Source organism: Oncorhynchus mykiss, chromosome 31 (assembly GCF_013265735.2).
Source record: "Oncorhynchus mykiss isolate Arlee chromosome 31, USDA_OmykA_1.1, whole genome shotgun sequence".
NCBI lineage: Eukaryota > Metazoa > Chordata > Actinopteri > Salmoniformes > Salmonidae > Oncorhynchus > Oncorhynchus mykiss.
Window position 1 is genome coordinate 16,478,030 of NC_050571.1, and position 21,062 is coordinate 16,499,091.

At 45.0% G+C, this 21,062-nt stretch overlaps 1 protein-coding gene across 4 annotated transcripts; it reads left to right on the forward strand.

Annotated features, from left to right (window-relative positions):
* The first annotated feature begins 3,679 nt into the window (after positions 1–3,679).
* On the forward strand, positions 3,680–20,935 carry LOC110504659 (N-terminal kinase-like protein). 4 transcript variants are annotated; one of them, XM_021583425.2, is made up of 19 exons: positions 3,680–3,913; positions 4,786–4,926; positions 5,057–5,062; positions 5,238–5,360; positions 5,898–6,118; positions 6,274–6,364; positions 6,525–6,680; positions 6,819–6,977; positions 7,360–7,467; positions 7,585–7,698; positions 7,876–8,031; positions 13,943–14,131; positions 15,736–15,811; positions 17,224–17,430; positions 18,247–18,392; positions 18,555–18,650; positions 19,014–19,319; positions 19,504–19,582; positions 19,727–20,935. In XM_021583425.2, the coding sequence occupies exons 1-19, from the start codon at positions 3,806–3,808 to the stop codon at positions 19,849–19,851; spliced, it is 2,607 nt and encodes an 868-aa protein (XP_021439100.2). In that variant the 5' UTR covers positions 3,680–3,805; the 3' UTR covers positions 19,852–20,935. The 4 variants fall into 4 exon arrangements, with proteins under 4 accessions (XP_021439100.2, XP_021439102.2, XP_021439099.2 ...); XM_021583427.2 differs by having other exon boundaries at positions 18,555–18,641; positions 19,724–20,935; XM_021583424.2 differs by having other exon boundaries at positions 3,682–3,913; positions 19,724–20,935.
* The last annotated feature ends 127 nt before the right edge of the window (positions 20,936–21,062 follow it).

A 21,062-nucleotide genomic window follows, 5' to 3' on the forward strand; every position in this document is an offset into this window, starting at 1 on the left:
CTTTTGCCACATTTCAGGCTTCAAACATAAAGATATAAAACTGTATTTTTTTGTGAAGAATCAACAACAAGTGGGACACACAGGACAACAATCAGTCGTATATTGCACAAATCTGGCCTTTACGGAAGAGTGGCAAGAAGAAAGCCATTTCTTAAAGATATCCATAAAAGTGTCGTTTAAAGTTTGCCATAAGCCACCTGGGAGACACACCAAACATGTGGAAGAAGGTGCTCTGGTCAGATGAAACCAAAATTGAACTTTTTGGCAACAATGCAAAACGTTATGTTTGGCGTAAAAGCAACACAGCTGAACACACCATCCCCACTGTCAAACATGGTGGTGGCAGCATCATGGTTTGGGCCTGCTTTTCTTCAGCAGGGACAGGGAAGATGGTTAAAATTGATGGGAAGATGGATGGAGCCAAATACAGGACCATTCTGGAAGAAAACCTGATGGAGTCTGCAAAAGACCTGAGACTGGGACGGAGATTTGTCTTCCAACAAGACAATGATCCAAAACATAAAGCAAAATCTACAATGGAATGGTTCAAAAATAAACATATCCAGGTGTTAGAATGGCCAAGTCAAAGTCCAGACCTGAATCCAATCGAGAATCTGTGGAAAGAACTGAAAACTGCTGTTCACAAATGCTCTCCATCCAACCTCACTGAGCTCGAGCTGTTTTGCAAGGAGGAATGGGAAAAAATGTCAGTCTCTCGATGTGCCAAACTGATAGACATACCCCAAGCGACTTACAGCTGTAATCGCAGCAAAAGGTGGCGCTATAAAGTATTAACTTAAGGGGGCTGAATAATTTTGCACGCCCAATTTTTCAGTTTTTGATTTGTTAAAAAAGTTTGAAATATCCAATAAATGTCGTTCCACTTCATGATTGTGTCCCACTTGTTGTTGATTCTTCACAAAAAAATACAGTTTTATATCTTTATGTTTGAAGCCTGAAATGTGGCAAAAGGTCGCAAAGTTCAAGGGGGCCGAATACTTTCGCAAGGCACTGTAATCATCCAATGGTGGGATGGTTTTCATACAGGACTGGTGGAACCAACGTGGGCAGCGGTTACAACCAATCTGAAATCTATGATGAAAAAGGTTATTATATTTAAAACAAATACATTTTCTTGAATTACAATTATTTAATTATCAGACAAAGCAGATGATACTACCTAAATAAATATTAATGCTTTTACCAATTCGTACTCCTAAAAATGTGCCTTTAGAAGTGAATTAGTCAATTAGTGTCTTCCTCTTTATTGTCCACCTCCCCACAGAAGTGGCACAGTTGGCTCAGGTCATCTAGCAAAACATAATGTCAAGTAGTCTATACATCTCTACATGTGTTTTTCTGAGCAAACAGGGAACAAAGGAATAGTATAGGTTTCTTGCAACATAATTATTTAAATACATGTGTTAAGCAGCCATCTAGTCAGAAGTTGGATTAGAGATAACCTTGAAAGATCCATATAAATATATATATTTTTTTTTTATCTACAATTATATTAAATTAGAAATTGAACATACCAGTGTTTTGGAGGAGAGTGACTGCTATTTCTTCTCTCACGATGTCAACATCTTTGTCCGTATTTGAAAAGATAATCGACTCCTTCAGGACACATTCAGCAAACTGGGGAAAATAATTTGATGGGCATTTCAGTTTTTCCCAACAAAATTATGTTACACTTAAGATTCTAATTCTCAAGTATACAACGACACAGCTATAATATAATTTGACAGTTCTGTTTTGCCTGTATTCTTTCAGTAGGTTAATTGTACATTACTTATGCTCTCATACTTACTTTCAAGGCAAAGACCCCACAAGAAGTAACATCTTGTTGGCATGGGTGAGGAAGGGTACCACATGCCCACCTGGAGGTATTACACCCCTTCTCTCTCAGGAATGAACATATATGTTAGTAAAAGTAGAGCATTTTTTAAACACTTTATTGATTACAATATAGAGATTAATAACAGAGGGGAATCTGAGAATGCAGGGGTTCCAGCAGGGTGTGAGTTGAAGTAGTCAAATCTGGAGCTGACAAGGGCTGGAATGTAAATGATGTGATCATCTCGGATTATCTAACATCTGTGAATGGGCTGGCCTTCCCTCGGGATGAAGAGCAACTCCGTTCCAGATGGAAATGTCAGAAAGAGATAATATGTAAGTTGAGTGTCCTATGAATATGTACTGTACATATATATATATATATATATATAGGAATACATTTTTTTTTTTTTTATTTACATTTATATTATTATCATTATTGTGGTCAAGGGGTGGGGGGAGGCTGATGGGGATGGTGTCCCATTGAGGGCGAAGGGACCCATAGTGGAGGTGACACATTCAGTCATATTATGATACATTCCCCCCCCTCCCCCCTATTATTATAACAGTTCACTGTGATTATAGATATGCATTCATGTTTACTTATATATTTGAACTTTATTTTCTTCACATAGAGTACACGTTTAATTTATTATCCTTATTATTGTAACGAAACAGGCTGGGAGCAGGCCTCGAACCCTCGACCTTCTAGCCCGAAGTCCAGCGCGCTATCGACTGTGCCCCAAAATCATGCTCAAGCGTCAGTCGATATCCGCGCTTATAAACCCAGTGTCATTACATTATTATTTTATCATTACTACTGTGCTTCCAAGCGCATTCTTCACCATTTTCGACACCTCAAATGGGTTTCCCACATTTTATTTTTTGATATTTTTTAAGTAACCTTTATTTAACTAGGCAAGTCAGTTAAGAACAAATTATTATTTAGAATAACGGCCTACCCCGAATGACGCTGGGACCTTTGTGCATCGCCCAGTGGGCCTTAAAAGAGGATAATCAAAGGGACAATCTCAGGGGTGAAGACGGATGTTCAGGTTGAATAGCTGAAGAGAATTCCTGGTGTGATTGGTGACTGGCATATGACCCGCTGGTCGAATGGAGAAAATAAGAAAGTCTGGCGGTCCTGTTGTTTTATGATAAAGAGCAAATACCTACACATGTGAAGCTTGTTTATGTAACATGTGTAAGAATTGTGTGTGTAGACGAACAGAGTATACTGGAGACAGGTGTGTAGAAGGACGACGGGGTCGCAATTGTAGTGGGGATCATGATCCTGAGTTCCTGGAGTGCCCTGTAAGGGTAAATTGAGGTGACAAAAGTTGGAGCGGTCAATCGAATCCCTTATGCGGGGGCGATTAAAATAATTTGTTAAACAAGTAATGTTAGTGAAGAGATGGTAGTGGATACACCACAGCCTGTGGTAAATGTTAGCTGCCAAACAAAAGATACCCTGTGTGTTAAAAATTTGGATTTTGTTGAGGTCATTTCCACAGTTAGAAACTGTACAGCACAAGTCTCAAAGAAGGAATTATTGTAGCTGCAGTTGAAAGGTTTCGGGGACTGAAGGATTTACATCGAAATACTTGCAAGGGGGTACTGACGCCGGAAGACACGCCATCCCAGGTTTCCCTTGAGACTGTAGGGATCCGATCTGTTTATTTTTAACCGACATTTTTATTTATAATATCCAAAATAATAGTAGTTTTTGGGGGTAATAGCCTAGTAGGTGGTGGGATGCACATTAAATTGTGTGATCGCCAAAATACCATAGAAGAAGAAGTCAACATTTGAATCACCCACTGCCTACACTCGCCAGTCTAGCATCTGCTCCCCCCCCCCAAGTGGTGGAATCGACTACAGGGAAGGATCTGATCTATCCGGAGTAGCTAGCTTGCTAGCAGGCTGCGGCTCGCCATAGCTACGTAGTTGTTTGCTTGATGTAGGAACGATGTGGTCCTTTTTCGCTCGGGATCCAGTCAAAGACTTTAATTATGACATTTTACCGGACACGCAAGACAAGTCCGGAATATGGACACTGCATCGAGGCAAGCGAAAGGTAAATACAATAGTGGGGGCAGAAATATATTTGATAGATGTCTTGTTAGCTAGCTGATACAAGGCAAGGCCTCGCTAGCTAGCTATGACTGAGTTCAAGGCAGGACACCATTCTTATTTATGGGATGAAATTGAATGTTAAATTGCCATACATGATTATCACGATGTATGTCGTCTATATAGATGGCGTTGTCCTGATATTTATCGCCTAACGTTAGTTAAAACAACACGGTTAGCGAACGTAACTTGTAAGACTAGCATAGTTAATGTTAGCTATGTTTTGTTTATGCAGGGACACGTAATATCGCCACGTCAATCTCTGCTACAGTTATTAGCTAGCTAACGTTAGCTATCTAGCCACTGGTGTCACCTATAACGAGCTAGAAACGTCAGCTAGTTAACGTTACATGCTCATGCAAAATGTATTTCGACAAACTTTCATGACAAATAATGATGTCGTTAGCACACTGTCATTCTTGCTTTGCCTGGTAGCTAGTTAGCTAACTACTAACGTTATCGGCTAATTTGTCAAAGGTTCCGCTTAGCATTGTTTGTTCCTTTTACTTATTGTTCAATGCCATGCTGATGCAATGGTGGAACCTTTGGCGTGTACTTGTGTAGGTGTCGTGCTGTGTTTAACCTTTAAATAGGTAGCTAGTTGACTGAGACAAATTGTATGGTGACATGACAACAACCCTTATTGCAAGGTTCAGGATCGAACAACACCACTCCTGTGATTGAGGTCTGGCCTCACCAGGGAGACTGTAACTTAATCTCCCCTAAGTCACAATAACATCACCGCTAAACCTCAATAACATCTCTTCTCATACTAATGATGGATCATGACATTGTCACATTTTGACATCTCCTTAGACGGGTGGGGAACCACTATCGGTGTTTGTGTACGAGGTATCAACAGGGACAGAGGAACAGACCCAGCTAGCCAAGGCAGCGTTCAAACGTATGAAGACCCTCCGACATCCCAACATCCTGGCCTATGTAGATGGATTGGAGGTGTGTGTCTGTGTGTATTTCCTACCAAATGCAAATAACATCACAATTTAGTTGATATTTAAAACAATCATTCTGTCACCATTTTCTCAGTCTTCTGTATTTGTTTTTCTTGTAATTGTTTTTCATGCAGAGTGTGGTGAGTATCAAGGACTGAATCAGTTAGTTCCCATGTCTCTTCTAGAGAGAAACAGTAGCTAGTGTGCTAGTCGTTAGTGTACTAACTGTATAATAGAACCATACTTAAGACTAATGCACATTTTAACAATGTCATTGTGAATGCATTAATGTTGTCTCTTTCTGGTGCGTTGCAGACAGAGAAGAGCCTGTACCTGGTCACAGAGCAGGTCACCCCCCTGGCAGCCCACCTGAAGGCCCAGTCAGAGAGGGGGGGCTCTGGAGAGCTGGAGGTGTCCTGGGGCCTGCATCAGACTGTGGTCAGTAGACTGGAGGGGAAATGAGTGCTCTGATTTCCTGATGTTTCTTTATGTTGAGTGCTGCTTGTCCTTTATCAATCCTCTTCCACCTCTACTCCATTATCCTCCTCCTTCCTCTCTATCAATCTCTTACTCAATGGCAATATGACTCCATCTTGTCTTAGAAGGCACTTATATATTAATCACACAGTACTGAATGTTCTCTAAACACCAGCCCGAAAGGCTCGTAGGAAGTCACATCAGCTGCTACAGAGTTAAACAGGTTCACAGATACATTATAAGTGTGTCCCCGGCCCAGAATGGCGTCAAACTTTAACCATACCATTCAACAGGTCAAAGGTAGAGCATCAGTACTCAGTTACAACAGATGATTCTAGACTAACTTTCCTCAAAGGAATGCATCTCTCTGAGTCTTCCCACACTTAAAATTGTTTATTACATAGCAATCTATACCAAATCAAATTCAGGCAAATAATTAGTCCATTGTTATGGGGAATTATTTGATTATCTCTCACACACTCTATTTCCCCCCTGTAGAAAGCCCTTAGTTTCCTGGTGAATGACTGCCACCTCCTCCACAACAACCTGGGTATCTGGGCTGTGTTTGTGGACCGAGCCGGAGAATGGAAGCTTGGCGGTCTGGACCACATGACCCCAGAGAACGGGGACGCCTCCACATCACTACCCTCCGCCAAAGCTGTTCACCCTGAAATGGATAAATACGACGCCCCTGAATCACCAAACAGTGGAGAGAAATGGTGAGGCGGACAGAGAATAATTTAAGAATGAAAGACTGATTTCATGAAAATTTGTCTTCCTGGGATCTCCCATACAAAGGTTTTAGTTCAATGCTTAATGTAGTCTGAAGATACTTCATATTTGTATTGTCTGAGTCTATCTCTCTGTCCTCAAGGGCTGGGGATGTGTGGCGGCTGGGCTGTCTGATCTGGGAAGTGTTCAATGGTCCACTTCCCCGAGCCTCCTCCCTACGCTCCCTCGGAAAGGTACCCTCCTCTCCCACCCTTTACCTTCTAACATTTTACCAGAGCATCACACATTAAGAAAATCCTAAAATGATTCTAATGTCCTCCTGTCAAAAAAAAATCAAAGATCATGAATTAATTGGAAGTGATGTGAAACGTATTATGGTTTGTTGTCCCTCAGATCCCTAAAGCATTGGTGCCACACTACTGTGAGCTGGTGGGGGCCAATGCCAGGGCCCGGCCTAACCCAGCCCGCTTCCTGCAAAACTGCAGAGCTCCCGGAGGATTCCTTAGCAACAGCTTCGTTGAGAGCAACCTTTTCCTAGAGGAGATCCAGGTGTGATTCCGGACCCCTGTCCTGATATAGAAAAAGCTTGACACATTAGAGGTGACACAGCTCTCATTGAAATGTGTTGACTTACCAATAAAACATTTTATTCAGTGAAATCTATCTTATCTATTCAATCTGATCCAGATCAAAGACCCAGCAGAGAAGCAGCAGTTCTTTCAGGACCTGAGTGAGAACCTGGACTCATTCCCAGAGGACTTCTGTAAGCACAAGGTGCTGCCACAGCTACTCACTGCCTTTGAGTTTGGCAACGCCGGTGCTGTCGTCCTCACACCTCTGTTTAAGGTATGTGTGCTGTGGAGGCAGAGAGGAGGGATTTAGATAGGAGAATGGATCACCGGCCTGGCATTTAATTGCTCCTCTCTTTTATGCAGAAGTGGGAAAACTATGTCATATCTATGTAAAGCATAATCATTAAATGGCTTTTAAAGGCATTTCTTCATGGGGAAACATGCTTTTGGCAACTAATCATCTCCCACCAATCAATCAAATGTATTTTGTAAAGCCTTTTTTTACATCAGTAGTTGACACAACAGATACCCATCCAACCAGGCAGAATATAACCCTCCCACACACCACCAAGGGGATGTCAACAGACCACTAACCCACCTTAGGATCCCGAGAGGGCAGAACATTTTCCATGTCTCTTTCTTTCTGTCTCTGTCAGGTGGGGAAGTTCCTGTCTGCGGAGGAGTACCAGCAGAAGATCATTCCTGTCATTGTGAAGATGTTCTCTTCTACAGACCGGGCCATGAGGATACGACTGCTTCAACAGGTACAGAGTACCACACATCAGAGTACAGAGACGGCCATTACACCAGAATGAGTGTTTGCTGCAGATCTCTTGTTTTATTCCTCTTTCCAACCCCGTCCTCATCTCTCTTTCCTTCAGATGGAGCAGTTTGTTCAGTATCTAAACGATGCAGCGGTGAACTCGCAGATCTTCCCTCATGTCGTTCACGGTTTCACAGACACAAACCCGGCCATCAGAGAACAAACTGTCAAGGTATAACTGTCTCACCAACTCTGTCAGACTTATGCTCACAAGACCAGGAGGCTTCACTCACTTCTTTATTCAAGTGGAACTGAAAGTATACATTCCCTGTGGTTAATGGTGTTCCCAAAGGTCTGTTCTTGTTGTTAAATGGTTTTTATGCCTCTTTCTGTTCTCTCCTTCTCCCAGTCCATGCTGCTGCTGGCCCCCAAGCTGAATGAGAGTAATCTGAATCAGGAGCTGATGAGGCACTTTGCACGGCTGCAGGCGAGAGACGAGCAGGGACCAATCCGCTGCAACACCACCGTGTGCCTGGGAAAGATCGCCCCCTACCTCAACGCTGGGGTAACTCACCTGCTTTCTCTCTCTCTCTCTCTCTCCATAGATCTATAGATGGAATGGGTTGTATTTCCAATGGCGTTTGTTCTTCACTGGTTGTCCTTTTCTTGTGGCAACAAATCTTGCTGCTGTGATGGTACACTATGATATTTCACCCAATAGATATGGTTTATCAAAATTGGATTTGTTTTCAAATTTGTGCGTCTGTGTAATCTGAGGGAAATATGTGTCTCTTGTACATTGGGCAGGAGGTTAGGAAGTGCAGCTCAGTTTCCACCTCATTTTGTGGGCAGTGTGCACATAGCCTGTCTTCTCTTGAGAGCCAGGTCTGCCTACAAGGCTATGCTCACGGAGTCTGTACAAAGCTGTCCTTAATTAAGTTCCTTAATTAAGTTCGGATCAGTCACAGTGGTCAGGTATTCTGCCACAGTGTACTCTCTGTTTAGGGCCAAATAGCATTCTAGTTTGCTCTGATTTTTCGTAAATTCTTTCCAATGTGTCAAGGAATATTTTTTTTTGTTTTCTTGTGATTTGGTTGGTTCTAATTGTGTTGCTGTCCTGGGGCTCTGCGGGGTCTGTTTTGTGAACAGAGCCCCAGGACTAGGACTACAGGCAGTCACGAGTCATGAAGGCAGTCAAATTCCACGTGACAGTTTAGTCACAGTAATTAGGCTTCTCCAAACTCTGATGCTGCTGATGGTCATTGGTAGCCTACCAAACTTGCTAACTGCCTGGTATTCAGTGTAGTTATTCCCTCCACAAGGCAATCAAACAAGCAAAATGCCGGGAAACAGGGACAAAGTGGAGTCGCAATTGAACGGCTCAGACACGAGACGTATGTGGCAGGGTCTACAGGAAATCAGACTACAAAGGGAAAACCAGCCACGTCATGGACACCGACGTCACACTTCCAGACAAACTAAACACCTTTGTCCACTTTGATGATAACACAGTGCCACTGTTGCGACCCGCTAACAAGGACTGCACTCCTTCTCCGTGGCCGACGTGAGTAAAACATTTAAACTTGTTAACCCTCGCAAGGCTGCTGGCCCAGACGGAATCCCTAGCCATGTCCTCAGATCATGCGCAGACCAGATGGCTGGTGTGTATACGGACATATTCAACCACTCCCTAACCCAGTCTGCTGTTCCCACATGCTTCAAGATGGCCACCATTGTTCCTGTACCCAAGAAGGCAAAGATACCTGAACTAAATGACTACCGCCCTGTAGCACTCACTTCTGTCATCATGAAGTGCTTTGAGAGCTAGTCAAGGATCATATCACCTCCACCTTACCGGCCACCCTAGATCCACTTCAGTTTGCATACCGCCCCAACGGGTCCACAGACGACGCAATCCCCATCACACTGCCCTATCCCATCTGGACGAGGAATACCTATGTAAGAATGCTGTTCATTGACTACAGCTCAGCATTCATTCAACACCATAGTACCCCCCCCAAGTTCATCATCAAGCTGGAGGCCCTGGGTCTCAACCCCGCCCTGTGCAATTGGGTCCTGGACTTTCTGACGGGCCTCCCCCAGGTGGTGAAGGTAGGAAACATCTCCACTTCGCTGACCCTCAACACTGGGCCCCCACAAGGATGCGTGCTCAGCCCCCACCTGTTCTCCCAGTTCACTCATGACTACTTGGCCACACACGCCTCCAACTCTATCATCAAGTTTGCAGATGACACAACAGTAGTGGGCTTGATTACCAATAATGACGAGACAGCCTACAGGGAGGAGCTGAGGGCACTCAGAGTGTGATGAAGAAGGCGCATTGGCGAATCTTCAACCTCAGGAGGCTGAATACATTTGGCTTGTCACCCAAAACCCAGACTAACTTTTACAGATGCACAATCGAGAGCGTCCTGTCAGGCTTTATCATCGCCTGGTATGGCAACTGCACCGCCCTCAACCGCAAGGCTCTCCAGAGGGTGGTGCGGTCTGCACAACGCATCACCGGAGGCAAACTACCTGCACTCCATGACACCTACATCACCCGACGTCACAGGAATGCTAAAAAGATCAAGGACAACAACCACCTGAGCCACTGCCTGTTCACACCACTACCAACCAGAAGGCGAGGTCAGTACAGGTGCATCAAAGCTGGGACCGAGAGACTGAAAAACAGCTCCTCAATGCCATCAGACTGTTAAATAGCCATCACAAGCACAGAGAGGCTGCTGTCTGCATTGAGACCCAATCACTGGCCACTTTAATAAATTGATCACTAGTCACTTTAAACAATGCCACTTTAACAATGTTTACATATCTTATATTACTCATATCATATGCATATGTGTATATACTGAATTTTATAGCATCTATTGCACCTTGCCTATGCCGCTCATCCATATATTTACATATTCTCATTCACCACTTTTTAGATTTGTGTGTATTAGGTAGTTGTTGGGAAATTGTTAGATTACTTGTTAGATATTACTGCACTGTCGGAACTAGAAGCACAATCATTTCGCTACACTCGCATTAACATCTGCTAATATACACTGCTCAAAAAAATAAAGGGAACACTAAAATAACACATCCTAGATCTGAATGAATGAAATATTCTTATTAAATACTTTTTTCTTTACATAGTTGAATGTGCTGAAAACAAAATCACACAAATTATCAATGGAAATCAAATTTATCAACCCATGGAGGTCTGAATTTGGAGTCACACTCAAAATTAAAGTGGAAAACCACACTACAGGCTGATCCAACTTTGATGTAATGTCCTTAAAACAAGTCAAAATGAGTCTCAGTAGTGTGTGTGGCCTCCACGTGCCTGTATGACCTCCCTACAACGCCTGTGCATGCTCCTGATGAGTTGGCGGATGGTCTCCTGAGGGATCTCCTCCCAGACCCGGACTAAAGCATCCGCCAACTCCTGGACAGTCTGTGGTGCAACGTAGCGTTGGTGGATGGAGCGAGACATGATGTCCCAGATGTGCTCAATTGGATTCAGGTCTGGGGAAAGGGCGGGCCAGTCCATAGCATCAATGCCTTCCTCTTGCAGGAACTGCTGACACACTCCAGCCACATGAGGTCTAGCATTGTCTTGCATTAGGAGGAACCCAGGGCCAACCGCACCAGCATATGGTCTCACAAGGGGTCTGAGGATCACATCTCGGTACCTAATGGCAGTTAGGCTACCTCTGGCGAGCACATGGAGGGCTGTGCGGCCCCGCAAAGAAATGCCACCCCACACCATGACTGACCCACCGCCAAACTGGTCATGCTGGAGGATGTTGCAGGCAGCAGAACCTTCTCCACGGCGTCTTCAGGCTGTCACGTCTGTCACGTGCTCAGTGTGAACCTGCTTTCATCTGTGAAGAGCACAGGGCGCCAGTGGCGAATTTGCCAATCTTGGTGTTCTCTGGCAAATGCCAAACGTCCTGCACGGTGTTGGGCTGTAAGCACAACCCCCACCTGTGGACGTCGGGCCCTCATAGCACCCTCATGGAGTCTGTTTCTGACCGTTTGAGCAGACACATGCACATTTGTGGCCTGCTGGAGGTCATTTTGCAGGGCTCTGGCAGTGCTCCTCCTGCTCCTCCTTGCACAAAGGCGGAGGTAGCGGTCCTGCTGCTGGGTTGTTGCCCTCCTACCGCCGCCTCCACGTCTCCTGATGTACTGGCCTGTCTCCTGGTAGCGCCTCCATGCTCTGGACACTACGCTGACAGACACAGCAAACCTTCTTGCCACAGCTCGCATTGATGTGCCATCCTGGATGAGCTGCACTACCTGAGCCACTTGTGTGGGTTGTAGACTCCGTCTCGTGCTACCACTAGAGTGAAAGCACCGCCAGCATTCAAAAGTGACCAAAACATCATTGTTTATTCCATTTGCACAACAGCATGTGAAATGTATTGTCAATCAGTGTTGCTTCCTAGGTGGACAGTTTGATTTCACAGAAGTGTGATTGACTTGGAGTTACATTGTGTTGTTTAAGTGTTCCCTTTATTTTTTTTCAGCAGTGTATATGTGTCCAATAAAATGTGATTTGATTTGTTGCGCAAATTTCAATGACGGCCTAGGAACAGTGGGTTAACTGCCTGTTCAGGGGCAGAACGACAGATTGTCAGCTCGGGGGGTTTGAACTTGCAACCTTCCGGTTACTAGTCCAACTCTCTAACCACTAGGCTACCCTGCCGCCCCATAGATGCTATCATGAGGATGGAAAATTATGTGGATATATTGAAGCAATCTCAGACATCAGTTAAAGCTTGGTCGCAAATGGGTCTTCTAAATGGACATTGACCCCAAGCATACTTCCAAAGTTGTGTCAAAATGGCTTACGGACAACAAAGTTGAGGTATTGGAGTGGCCATCGCAAAGTCCTGACTTCAATCCTATAGAACATTTGTGGGCAGAACTGAAAAGGCGTGTGCGAGCAAGGAGGCCTACAAACCTGACTCAGTTACACCAGCTCTGTCAGGAGGAATGGGACAAAATTCACCCAACTTATTGTGGGAAGCTTGTGGAAGACTACCGGACACGTTTGACTCAAGTTAAACAATTTAAAGGCAATGCTACCAAATACTAATTGAGTTTGTTAACCTCTTACCCACTGGGAACGTGATGAAAGAATTAAAAGCTGAAATATATCATTCTCTCTACTATTTTTCCTGACATTTCACATTCTTAAAATAGTGATGATCCTAACTGACCTAAGACAGGGAATTTGTACTAGGATTAAATGTCAGGAATTGTGAAAAACTGAGTTTAAATGTAGTTGGCTAAGGTGTATGTAAACTTCAGTGGGGTTCAAGCTCACTCCCTGTCTCAACCCACGGCCCTGTGGAAATAAATGTTTTTTTTGTGCCAATTTTAACTGCGCACTTTGTGTACATGTTTTTTATAAAGTCGTATGTTTTTCCCCCAACACTGCTTTACATCAATTTGTATAGCAGACCCTCATGCCAGAGTCCAGCTTTTTTGATTTATTAAAAAAAGCATGAGAAGGTGTGTCAGTGGGCTGACTGTGAACACTCTGAGAGACTCTGTGTTGAGGTCAGTGATAAAGTCATCTACACTACTACTACCAAGAGATGAGCTATAGGTGTACCTACCATAGAGGTCCCCTTGAAGCCTACCATTGACTATGTACAGACCCAGCGTGCGACAGAGCTCCAGGAGTTGTGACCCATATTTGTCATAGTTGTGTCTAGGGTGGCATATTAGGGAGGGAATGGTGTCACCTCCAGGTAGGTGTTTGTCCCCTTGTGTGCTGAGGGTGTTGTGTTCTGGCATGTAGTTCGCCACAGACCAGTACATGTCCCTGAGCCTGGAAATGGTTGATCTCCCCCTCTAGGATGGAGAAGCTGTCATCATTAAAGTACATGGATACTGTAGGGGGATATAGGTAGCACACATGAGGACATTTTTCTCTGAGATCATTTCCTTATTCATTTGTTTTGACTAATTGAATAGAGTGGGATAGGTCTGCTCTACCAAATTAGCATACCCCTTGAGTCTCTTCCCTGTTTCACACCTGGTAGCTTGGTGGATGGGACTACCAGCTCTATAACCTAGAGGGCAGCGCGTGAGTCCGCCTCCTCTATACCATGTTTCTTGTGGGATGACAATGTCTGTATTTCCAATTTCTTTGAAGTCTAGGTTCTTGCTCTTTAGTTCAAAGGGAGATGACCTGAGGCCTTGTATATTCCAGCATGATATAGTAAAAGCTTGGATTTCTGTACTGTCTAGTGGTGTTTTGTGTGGTTTAGGCTCGGACCATTACAGTAGGTGTGAGCAGAGCATGTTGAGCAGCTCTCTCCCTCGCTCTCTCTGTTTAGCTCGCTCGCTCCTCGCTCTCTCCTCCTCTCTCTTCCCGTCTCCCCCTTTCTCGCTCTCACTCTCCCCCCTCGTTTGTGCTCTTATTCATACCTCTCTCCTTTCCTCCACAGACACGGCAACGAGTGTTGATCTCGGCGTTCTCTCGGGCCACTAAGGACCCCTTTCCCGCCTCTCGGGCGGCCGGGGTTCTGGGCTTTGCAGCGACCCACAACTACTACAGTGTGACAGAAAGTGCAGCACGGGTACTACCAACACTCTGTACCCTCACTGTTGACCCTGACAAGAACGTTAGAGATCAGGTGAGAAGCACTACAAACACCTTACACATTGCATTAGGTTTAGAAATATTTCAGCCTGAAATCTCCATCTACATATGAAAATCTATTTTTACCTAACTCTCATTTCACATTGCAACATTCCATCTGTAAGAAGGTTCCATCCAACCTTTTTATGCACATGAATTATAAAAATGCCACGACGGGCAGTAAACTTTCCAAATGTCGAAAAAACAAAATACGCCAGACAAGGTGGGATTTTTGTGTCTGTAAAATATATTATGCGAGAAATGGCTGTGGAAACACAAGTGGCTCAGGTAGTGCAGCTCATCCAGGATGGCACATCAATGCGAGCTGTGGCAAGAAGGTTTGCTGTGTTTGTCAGCGTAGTGTCCAGAGCATGGAGGCGCTACCAGGAGATAGGCCAGTACATCAGGAGACGTGGAGGAGGGCAACAACCCAGCAGCAGGACCGCTACCTCCGCGTTTGTGCAAGGAGGAGCAGGAGGAGCACTGCCAGAGCCCTGCAAAATGACCTCCAGCAGGCCACAAATGTGCATGTGTCTGCTCAAACGGTCAGACACAGGCTCTATGAGGGTGCTATGAGGGCCCGACATCCACAGGTGGAGGTTGTGCTTACAGCCCAACACTGTGCAGGACGTTTGGCATTTGCCAGAGAACACCAAGATTGGCAAATTCGCCACTGGCGCCCTGTGCTCTTCACAGATGAAAGCAGGTTCACACTGAGCACGTGACAGACGTGACAGCCTGAAGACGCCGTGGAGAAGGTTCTGCTGCCTGCAACATCCTCCAGCATGACCGGTTTGGTGGTGGGTCAGTCATGGTGTGGGGTGGCATTTCTTTGGGGGGCCGCACAGTCCTCCATGTGCTCACCAGAGGTAGCCTGACTGCCATTAGGTACCGAGATGAGATCCTCAGACCCCTTGTGAGACCATATGCTGGTGCGGTTGGCCCTGGGTTCCTCCTAATGCAAGACAATGCTAGACCTCATGTGGCTGGAGTGTCAGCAGTTCCTGCAAGAGGAAGGCATTGATGCTATGGACTGGCCCGCCCATTCCCCAGACCTGAATCCAATTGAGCACATCTGGGACATCATGTCTTGCTCCATCCACCAACGCCACGTTGCACCACAAACTGTCCAGGAGTTGGCGGATGCTTTAGTCCAGGTCTGGGAGGAGATCGCTCAGGAGACCATCCGCCATCTCATCAGGAACATGCCCAGGCATTGTAGGGAGGTCATACAGGCACGTGGAGGCCACACACACTACTGAGCCTCATTTTTGACTTGTTTTAAGGACATAACATCAAAGTTGAATCTGCCTGTAGTGTGGTTTTCCACTTTAATTTTGAGTGTCACTCCATATCCAGACCTCCATGGGTTGATAAATTTGATTTCCATTGATAATTTGTGTGATTTTGTTGTCAGCACATTCAACTATGTAAAGAAAAAAGTATTTAATAAGAATATTTCATTCATTCAGATCTAGGATGTGTTATTTTAGTGTTCCCTTTATTTTTTTGAGCAGTGTATATATTTGCATGAAAAGTTGTTGCCAATTGGATAGAAACCTAGCTTGTGAAACACATGTTTTTTTTTCTGTCCCTCAGGCATTTAAAGCAATAAAGAATTTCTTGACGAAGCTGGAGACTGTTTCTGAAGATCCAACCAAGCTGGCTGAAATAGGTCTGTACACAATCGCAAACCTCCAGGTCGCCAAAGACAACAAAGCCTCAAACACTGATCTCACATTAAAGGGATAGTACGGGATTTTGGCAATGAAGTCCTTTATCTGCTTCCCCAGAGTCCGATGATCTCGTGGATAAAAAAAATTCTGTGTCCAGTATGAAGGAAGTTAGAGGTAGTTTTGTGAACCAATGCTAACTAGTGTTAGCTGTACCCAAAGACTTCCAGTCATTGCGCTAAGCTCGGTATCATTTGCTCGCAAACTACACTATATAAATATATAACACACACAAAAGTATGTGGACACACCCCTTCACATTTGTGGATTAGACTATTTCAGCCACACTTGTTGCTGACAGGTGTTTTAAAATTGAGCACACAGCCATGCGATCTCCATAGACAAACATTGGCAGTAGAATGGCCTTACTGAAGAGCTCAGTGACTTCAACGTGGCACCATCATAGGATGCCACCTTTCCTACAAGTCAGTTCGTCAAATTTCTGCCATGCTAGAGCTGCCCGATCAACTGTACGTGCTGTTATTGTGAAGTGGAAACGTCTAGGAGCTTCATGAAATGGGTTTCTGTGGCCGAGCAGACCATGTCAATGCCAAGCGGCGACTGGAGTGGTGTCTCTGGAGCAGTGGAAACGTGTTCTCTGGAGTGATGAATCACGCTTCACCATCTGGCAGTCCGATGGATGAGTCTGGGTTTGGCGGATGCCAGGAGAACGCTACCTAAAGTTACCTGTAAAGTTTGGTGGACGAGGAATAATGGTCTGTGGCTGTTTTTCATGGTTTGGGCTAGAACCCTTAGTTCCAGTGAAGTGAAATCTTGGCGCCACAGCATACAACACTCTAGAAGATTCTCTGCTTCCAACTTGGTGGCAAGTTTGGGGAAGGTCCTTTCATGTATCAGAATGACAATGCACTAAGTGAGGTCCATACAGAAATGGTTTGTCGAGATCGGTGTGGAAGAAATTGACTGCCTTGATCTTAACCCCATCGAACACATTTGGGATGAATTGGAACGCTGACTGCGAGCCAGGCCTAATCGCCCAACATCAGTGCCCGACCTCACTAATGCTCTTGTGGCTAATAGCAAGTCCCCGCAGCAATGTTCCAGCATCTAGTGGAAAGCCTTCCCAGAAGAGTGGAGGCTGTTATAGCAGCAATGTTCCAACATCTAGTGGAAAGCCTTCCCAGAAGAGTGGAGGCTGTTATAGTAGGGGGGATCAACTCCATATTAATGTCCATGATTTTGGAATGAGATGTTTGACGAGCAGCTGTCCACACTCTTGGTCATGTGGTATACCTGTAACTTCCTTCATTGCCAAAATCCCAAACTATCCCTTATAAGGAATCTTTTTGCAGCATTTGAGTGTCTAATATTACTTATCTCCTTCTCAACCTAGAAAAGGATGTGATGTCATCAGCCCAGCCGGCTGGGGCAGCGGCCAGTTGGGCAGGCTGGGCAGTGACGGGGGTGTCTTCTCTGACCTCCAAGCTCATCCGGACCGGCCCGGGGGCAGAGGGGGGCAGCCCGGCTGAGAACACCCCTGTTGGTGGTGGTACTGCATCTCCTTGCGCTGGGAGCCCTGTGATAGATGGAGTACCCGGGGGTAAGAAACTGACTTATTTGCAGGATTACTCGGATCTTAAATATGTTTCTGTTTTGATTTGGCATGGGTCCCCAGATCCTCAATGTTATACAGCTGCACAAACCGAGAGCATGGTTGCATCACTTCCTGGTATGGCAACTGCTCAGCATCCGACCGTAAGACGCTACAGAGGGTAGTGCCTACAGCCCAGTACATCAAGCTTCCTGCCATCCAGGACCTATATACTAGGCGGTGTCAGAGGGAGGCCCAAAAAATTGTCAGACTCCAGTCACCCAAGTCGTAGACTGTTCTCTCTGCACGTCAAGCGGTACCGGAGCGCCAAGTCTAGGTCCAAAAGGCTCCTTAACAACTTCAGTCCCCAAGCCATAAGACTGTTAATCAAATGGCCACCCAGACTATTTGCATTGACCCCCCCCCCCCCCCCCATGTTTTTACACTGCTGTTACTCGCTGTTTATTATATATGCGTAGTCGCTTTAGCGCTACCTACATGTTCAAATTACCTCGCCTAACCTGTAGCCCCGCACATTGACCCGGTACCCCCTGTGTATAGCCTCGTTGTTTTATTCTAACTTTGTAAAATGTATTTTACTTAACAAAATATTCACTAATATAAACTTAATGGCTTGTAAGTAAGCATTTCACAGTAAGGTCTGTTGTATTTGGCACGTGTGACAAATCAAATTTGATTTGATTTTTGGTCATTCTATACATACGGGTGGCATCCCCCATAGAAACATAGGAAGAGCCGGCAAAGCTGTATCCATCAGTTAATAGCATCCGCTATTTACAGCCACCTTTCACCTCATTCCTCCAGGCTCTGAAGTTAAACCCCCACCGGCCTCCATGACTCTACCCATTGCTTCTGGCCTTGCTACCCAATCAGACTCTCCTAAGGTATCCGAAAAGAATGAGGAGCCAATCGGAGACCGGTGGGATGACGAGGACTGGGGAAGTTTGGAGGTAATTGGCATGGAATGGTTTTGGGGTGGGATTTGACAGTTGGGACCGTGGGACGTCAACTGTCACGGAACATGGGGAACAGTGATGTTTGTATTGGAGAGGCATGTTCTATTTGATCAGTTAACTCATTTAACTACTCTCGCGCTCTCTCTCCCCCCACAGGACCCAGAAAAGGTACAGGCAGCAGACCCAGATGACTGGAACTCTTCTGATTGGTCAGGAATGTCTTCTGTCAAAAAGAAGGCCAGTGTAAGAGGAGTACGTATCTGGTTTTCAGGGAGGCAGAATGTTTGAATAGTCAAAGATAATGGCACATTGCATAGTCATGCTATTTCTGTAAAGTAACTAACACTCACACTTGTCTTTTCTTACTAGCTCTGGCTTTGATGTTAAACTTAATTGAGGAAAAATGTACTTACTATGACTGAGAGATGTGGTTGCTCTCTAGCTGTCTTCTCTCTGGATAAGAGCATCTGCTAAATGACTAATTTGTAAATACATTCCTGTCTGCAATTTCCTGAAAGTTCCAACCTACTGAACAATGGTCCATGATTTAAAACCGTGTGCATGCTGAAACTTCATGGGGGGTATTCATTCATTGCTGTCTCCGTTTCCATCCAGGTGGGTCTAGCAACTTCTGAGGCGGTGAAAAAGCAGAGCTCTGATTGGAGCAGCTCGGGCTGGGATGCCGACGACAGCTGGTCCAATGAGAAGGAGGCTGACGGCCAGGGTCAGAGTTCACCAGGAGAGGAGACGTGGGGCAATGACTGGGAGGAGGAGGGAACGACTGCTCCGGCTACTAAGAGTGCTGCTCTGCTGGAGGGGGTTCGGTTAGCCAGCGAGTATGACTGGGACAGTAAGGGAGCCACGCAGACAGACTTCCTTGCCAACGTGTCTCAGAGAGCAATGCCCACCCCCATTGCTACGGTGAGGAGAGGGCTTTATAAATAAACGTTTGACAGGAGTAGGCATTGTGTTTTGAACAACTGACAAACAGGCTTGTTAAAGTGGAGGTAAAAGTTAGGTGTTGATGTGAAGTGGGGAACATTTTGAGGTGGAAATGGAAGGACTGCATGTTTTAATGTGCGCTGTGCTTTCTGGTTCATGCTAGGCTGGTGATGGCTGGAGTGCAGAGCCTGCTGGAGACTGGGGAGCCGAGGAGAGCTGGGAGTCTGTGGACGGAAGTCAAGGTGAGTCTCAACCTGCTCTAACTTCTCTATTCTCCATCTCTCTCAATGATCTGAAACCAGGGAGTCCTTTTAATGAGATGCTGTTCATGTTATTAGGCTCAAGTCAAATTATAACAGCTGTCTGTCTTTTTGTTTCCTAAGCAGGCCTAAGCAAGGCAGAGCTGGCCAAGAAGAAACGTGAGGAGAGGAGGAAAGAACTGGAGGCCAAACGGGCAGAACGCAAGGCAGTGAAGGGTCCTCTCAAACTAGGTGCTCGGAAACTGGACTGATTGGAAGGAAGAGGAGGGTTGGCGGAAGACAGGAAGCAAAGCAGACAGAGTGCTATGATGACTTTCCCCTGACTCCCACAGAGAGGGTGGAATGTATGGAAGGTTCAACATTCCATAATGAAAAAAAGATTGAAGAGACACTGAACTTGACTGTACAAGCTGCTCATTGGCTGAGAGGGGATCAGAGTGCCAGAAGCTGAGACATGTCTCATCCAGACTATTACGGGGTTTAAACATTGCATTCATATTACAACGCAAATATTGTTTTTATATAAAAACAAAGATGTAAAGAAATGTACATAGTTGGTGCATTTGTCTGAAAAAAGTTTTTTTTTTATTATATTGATATAAAATGTGTATATGCTGAATGTTCACATAGACGCATAAATGGGTTATGAATGTTAGATATTTCTGCAGTGTGACTGACAGCTTAAGACTGATAGTCTGCATGCATGGGTCTGTATATGAGTGACCTACCAGAAGGCATACGGTACTTCCCTGAAGGGTAATGCTGGGACACGTTCAGCAGGGCACAATGTTGTGGAACAGTCTGATAGAATAAGGGATCATGTCAAGTCTATTCATGATATTTGTTTGCCAACTGAACGTGTCTCTGTTGATTAACGGTACCTCACTGTACACAGATGAATAATATACACCTGGCCTACATCCCCTCGGAGCCAATCGGTTATCATTAGTGGTGGTGGGTTGACTGACTTGAAGCCTTCATATTCAGCATGGACGGTGTTATCATGCAATTTTATCTATAGCTTCCTCCTATATATTTATGGAGTCACTTCGCTATTTAAAATCAAATCATGAAGTGAAAGATAATTCTGCCCATCAACTATCTTGTCAGATTGGTAGTGCTGGGTGGGTCAAGGGAAAGAGAAGGTTCTGTTTGTGCCTTTTATTTGATGGCAGCACGGTTTACTGGGGTCAGATGAACTGTGCTCTGTGATGTTTAAATATGTTGTGGGTGGCGAGGGAGGGAAGTCCAGTGAAATCAGATGCATTGTTTTATAGAGAGAGAATCTTGTGTACTATGAACAATTCCCAAAATAAAACCATGACAAAAAAGTGTTATGCGAAAGGGTGTGAACTGTTTTACAAATATATATTCAGAACAATTTCTGCTTCTGCCAACATCCAAATCCACTGGAAAATTCCTTGTGGGACAACAGAGGTGTTTCTGTTTACTAAGAGAAGTA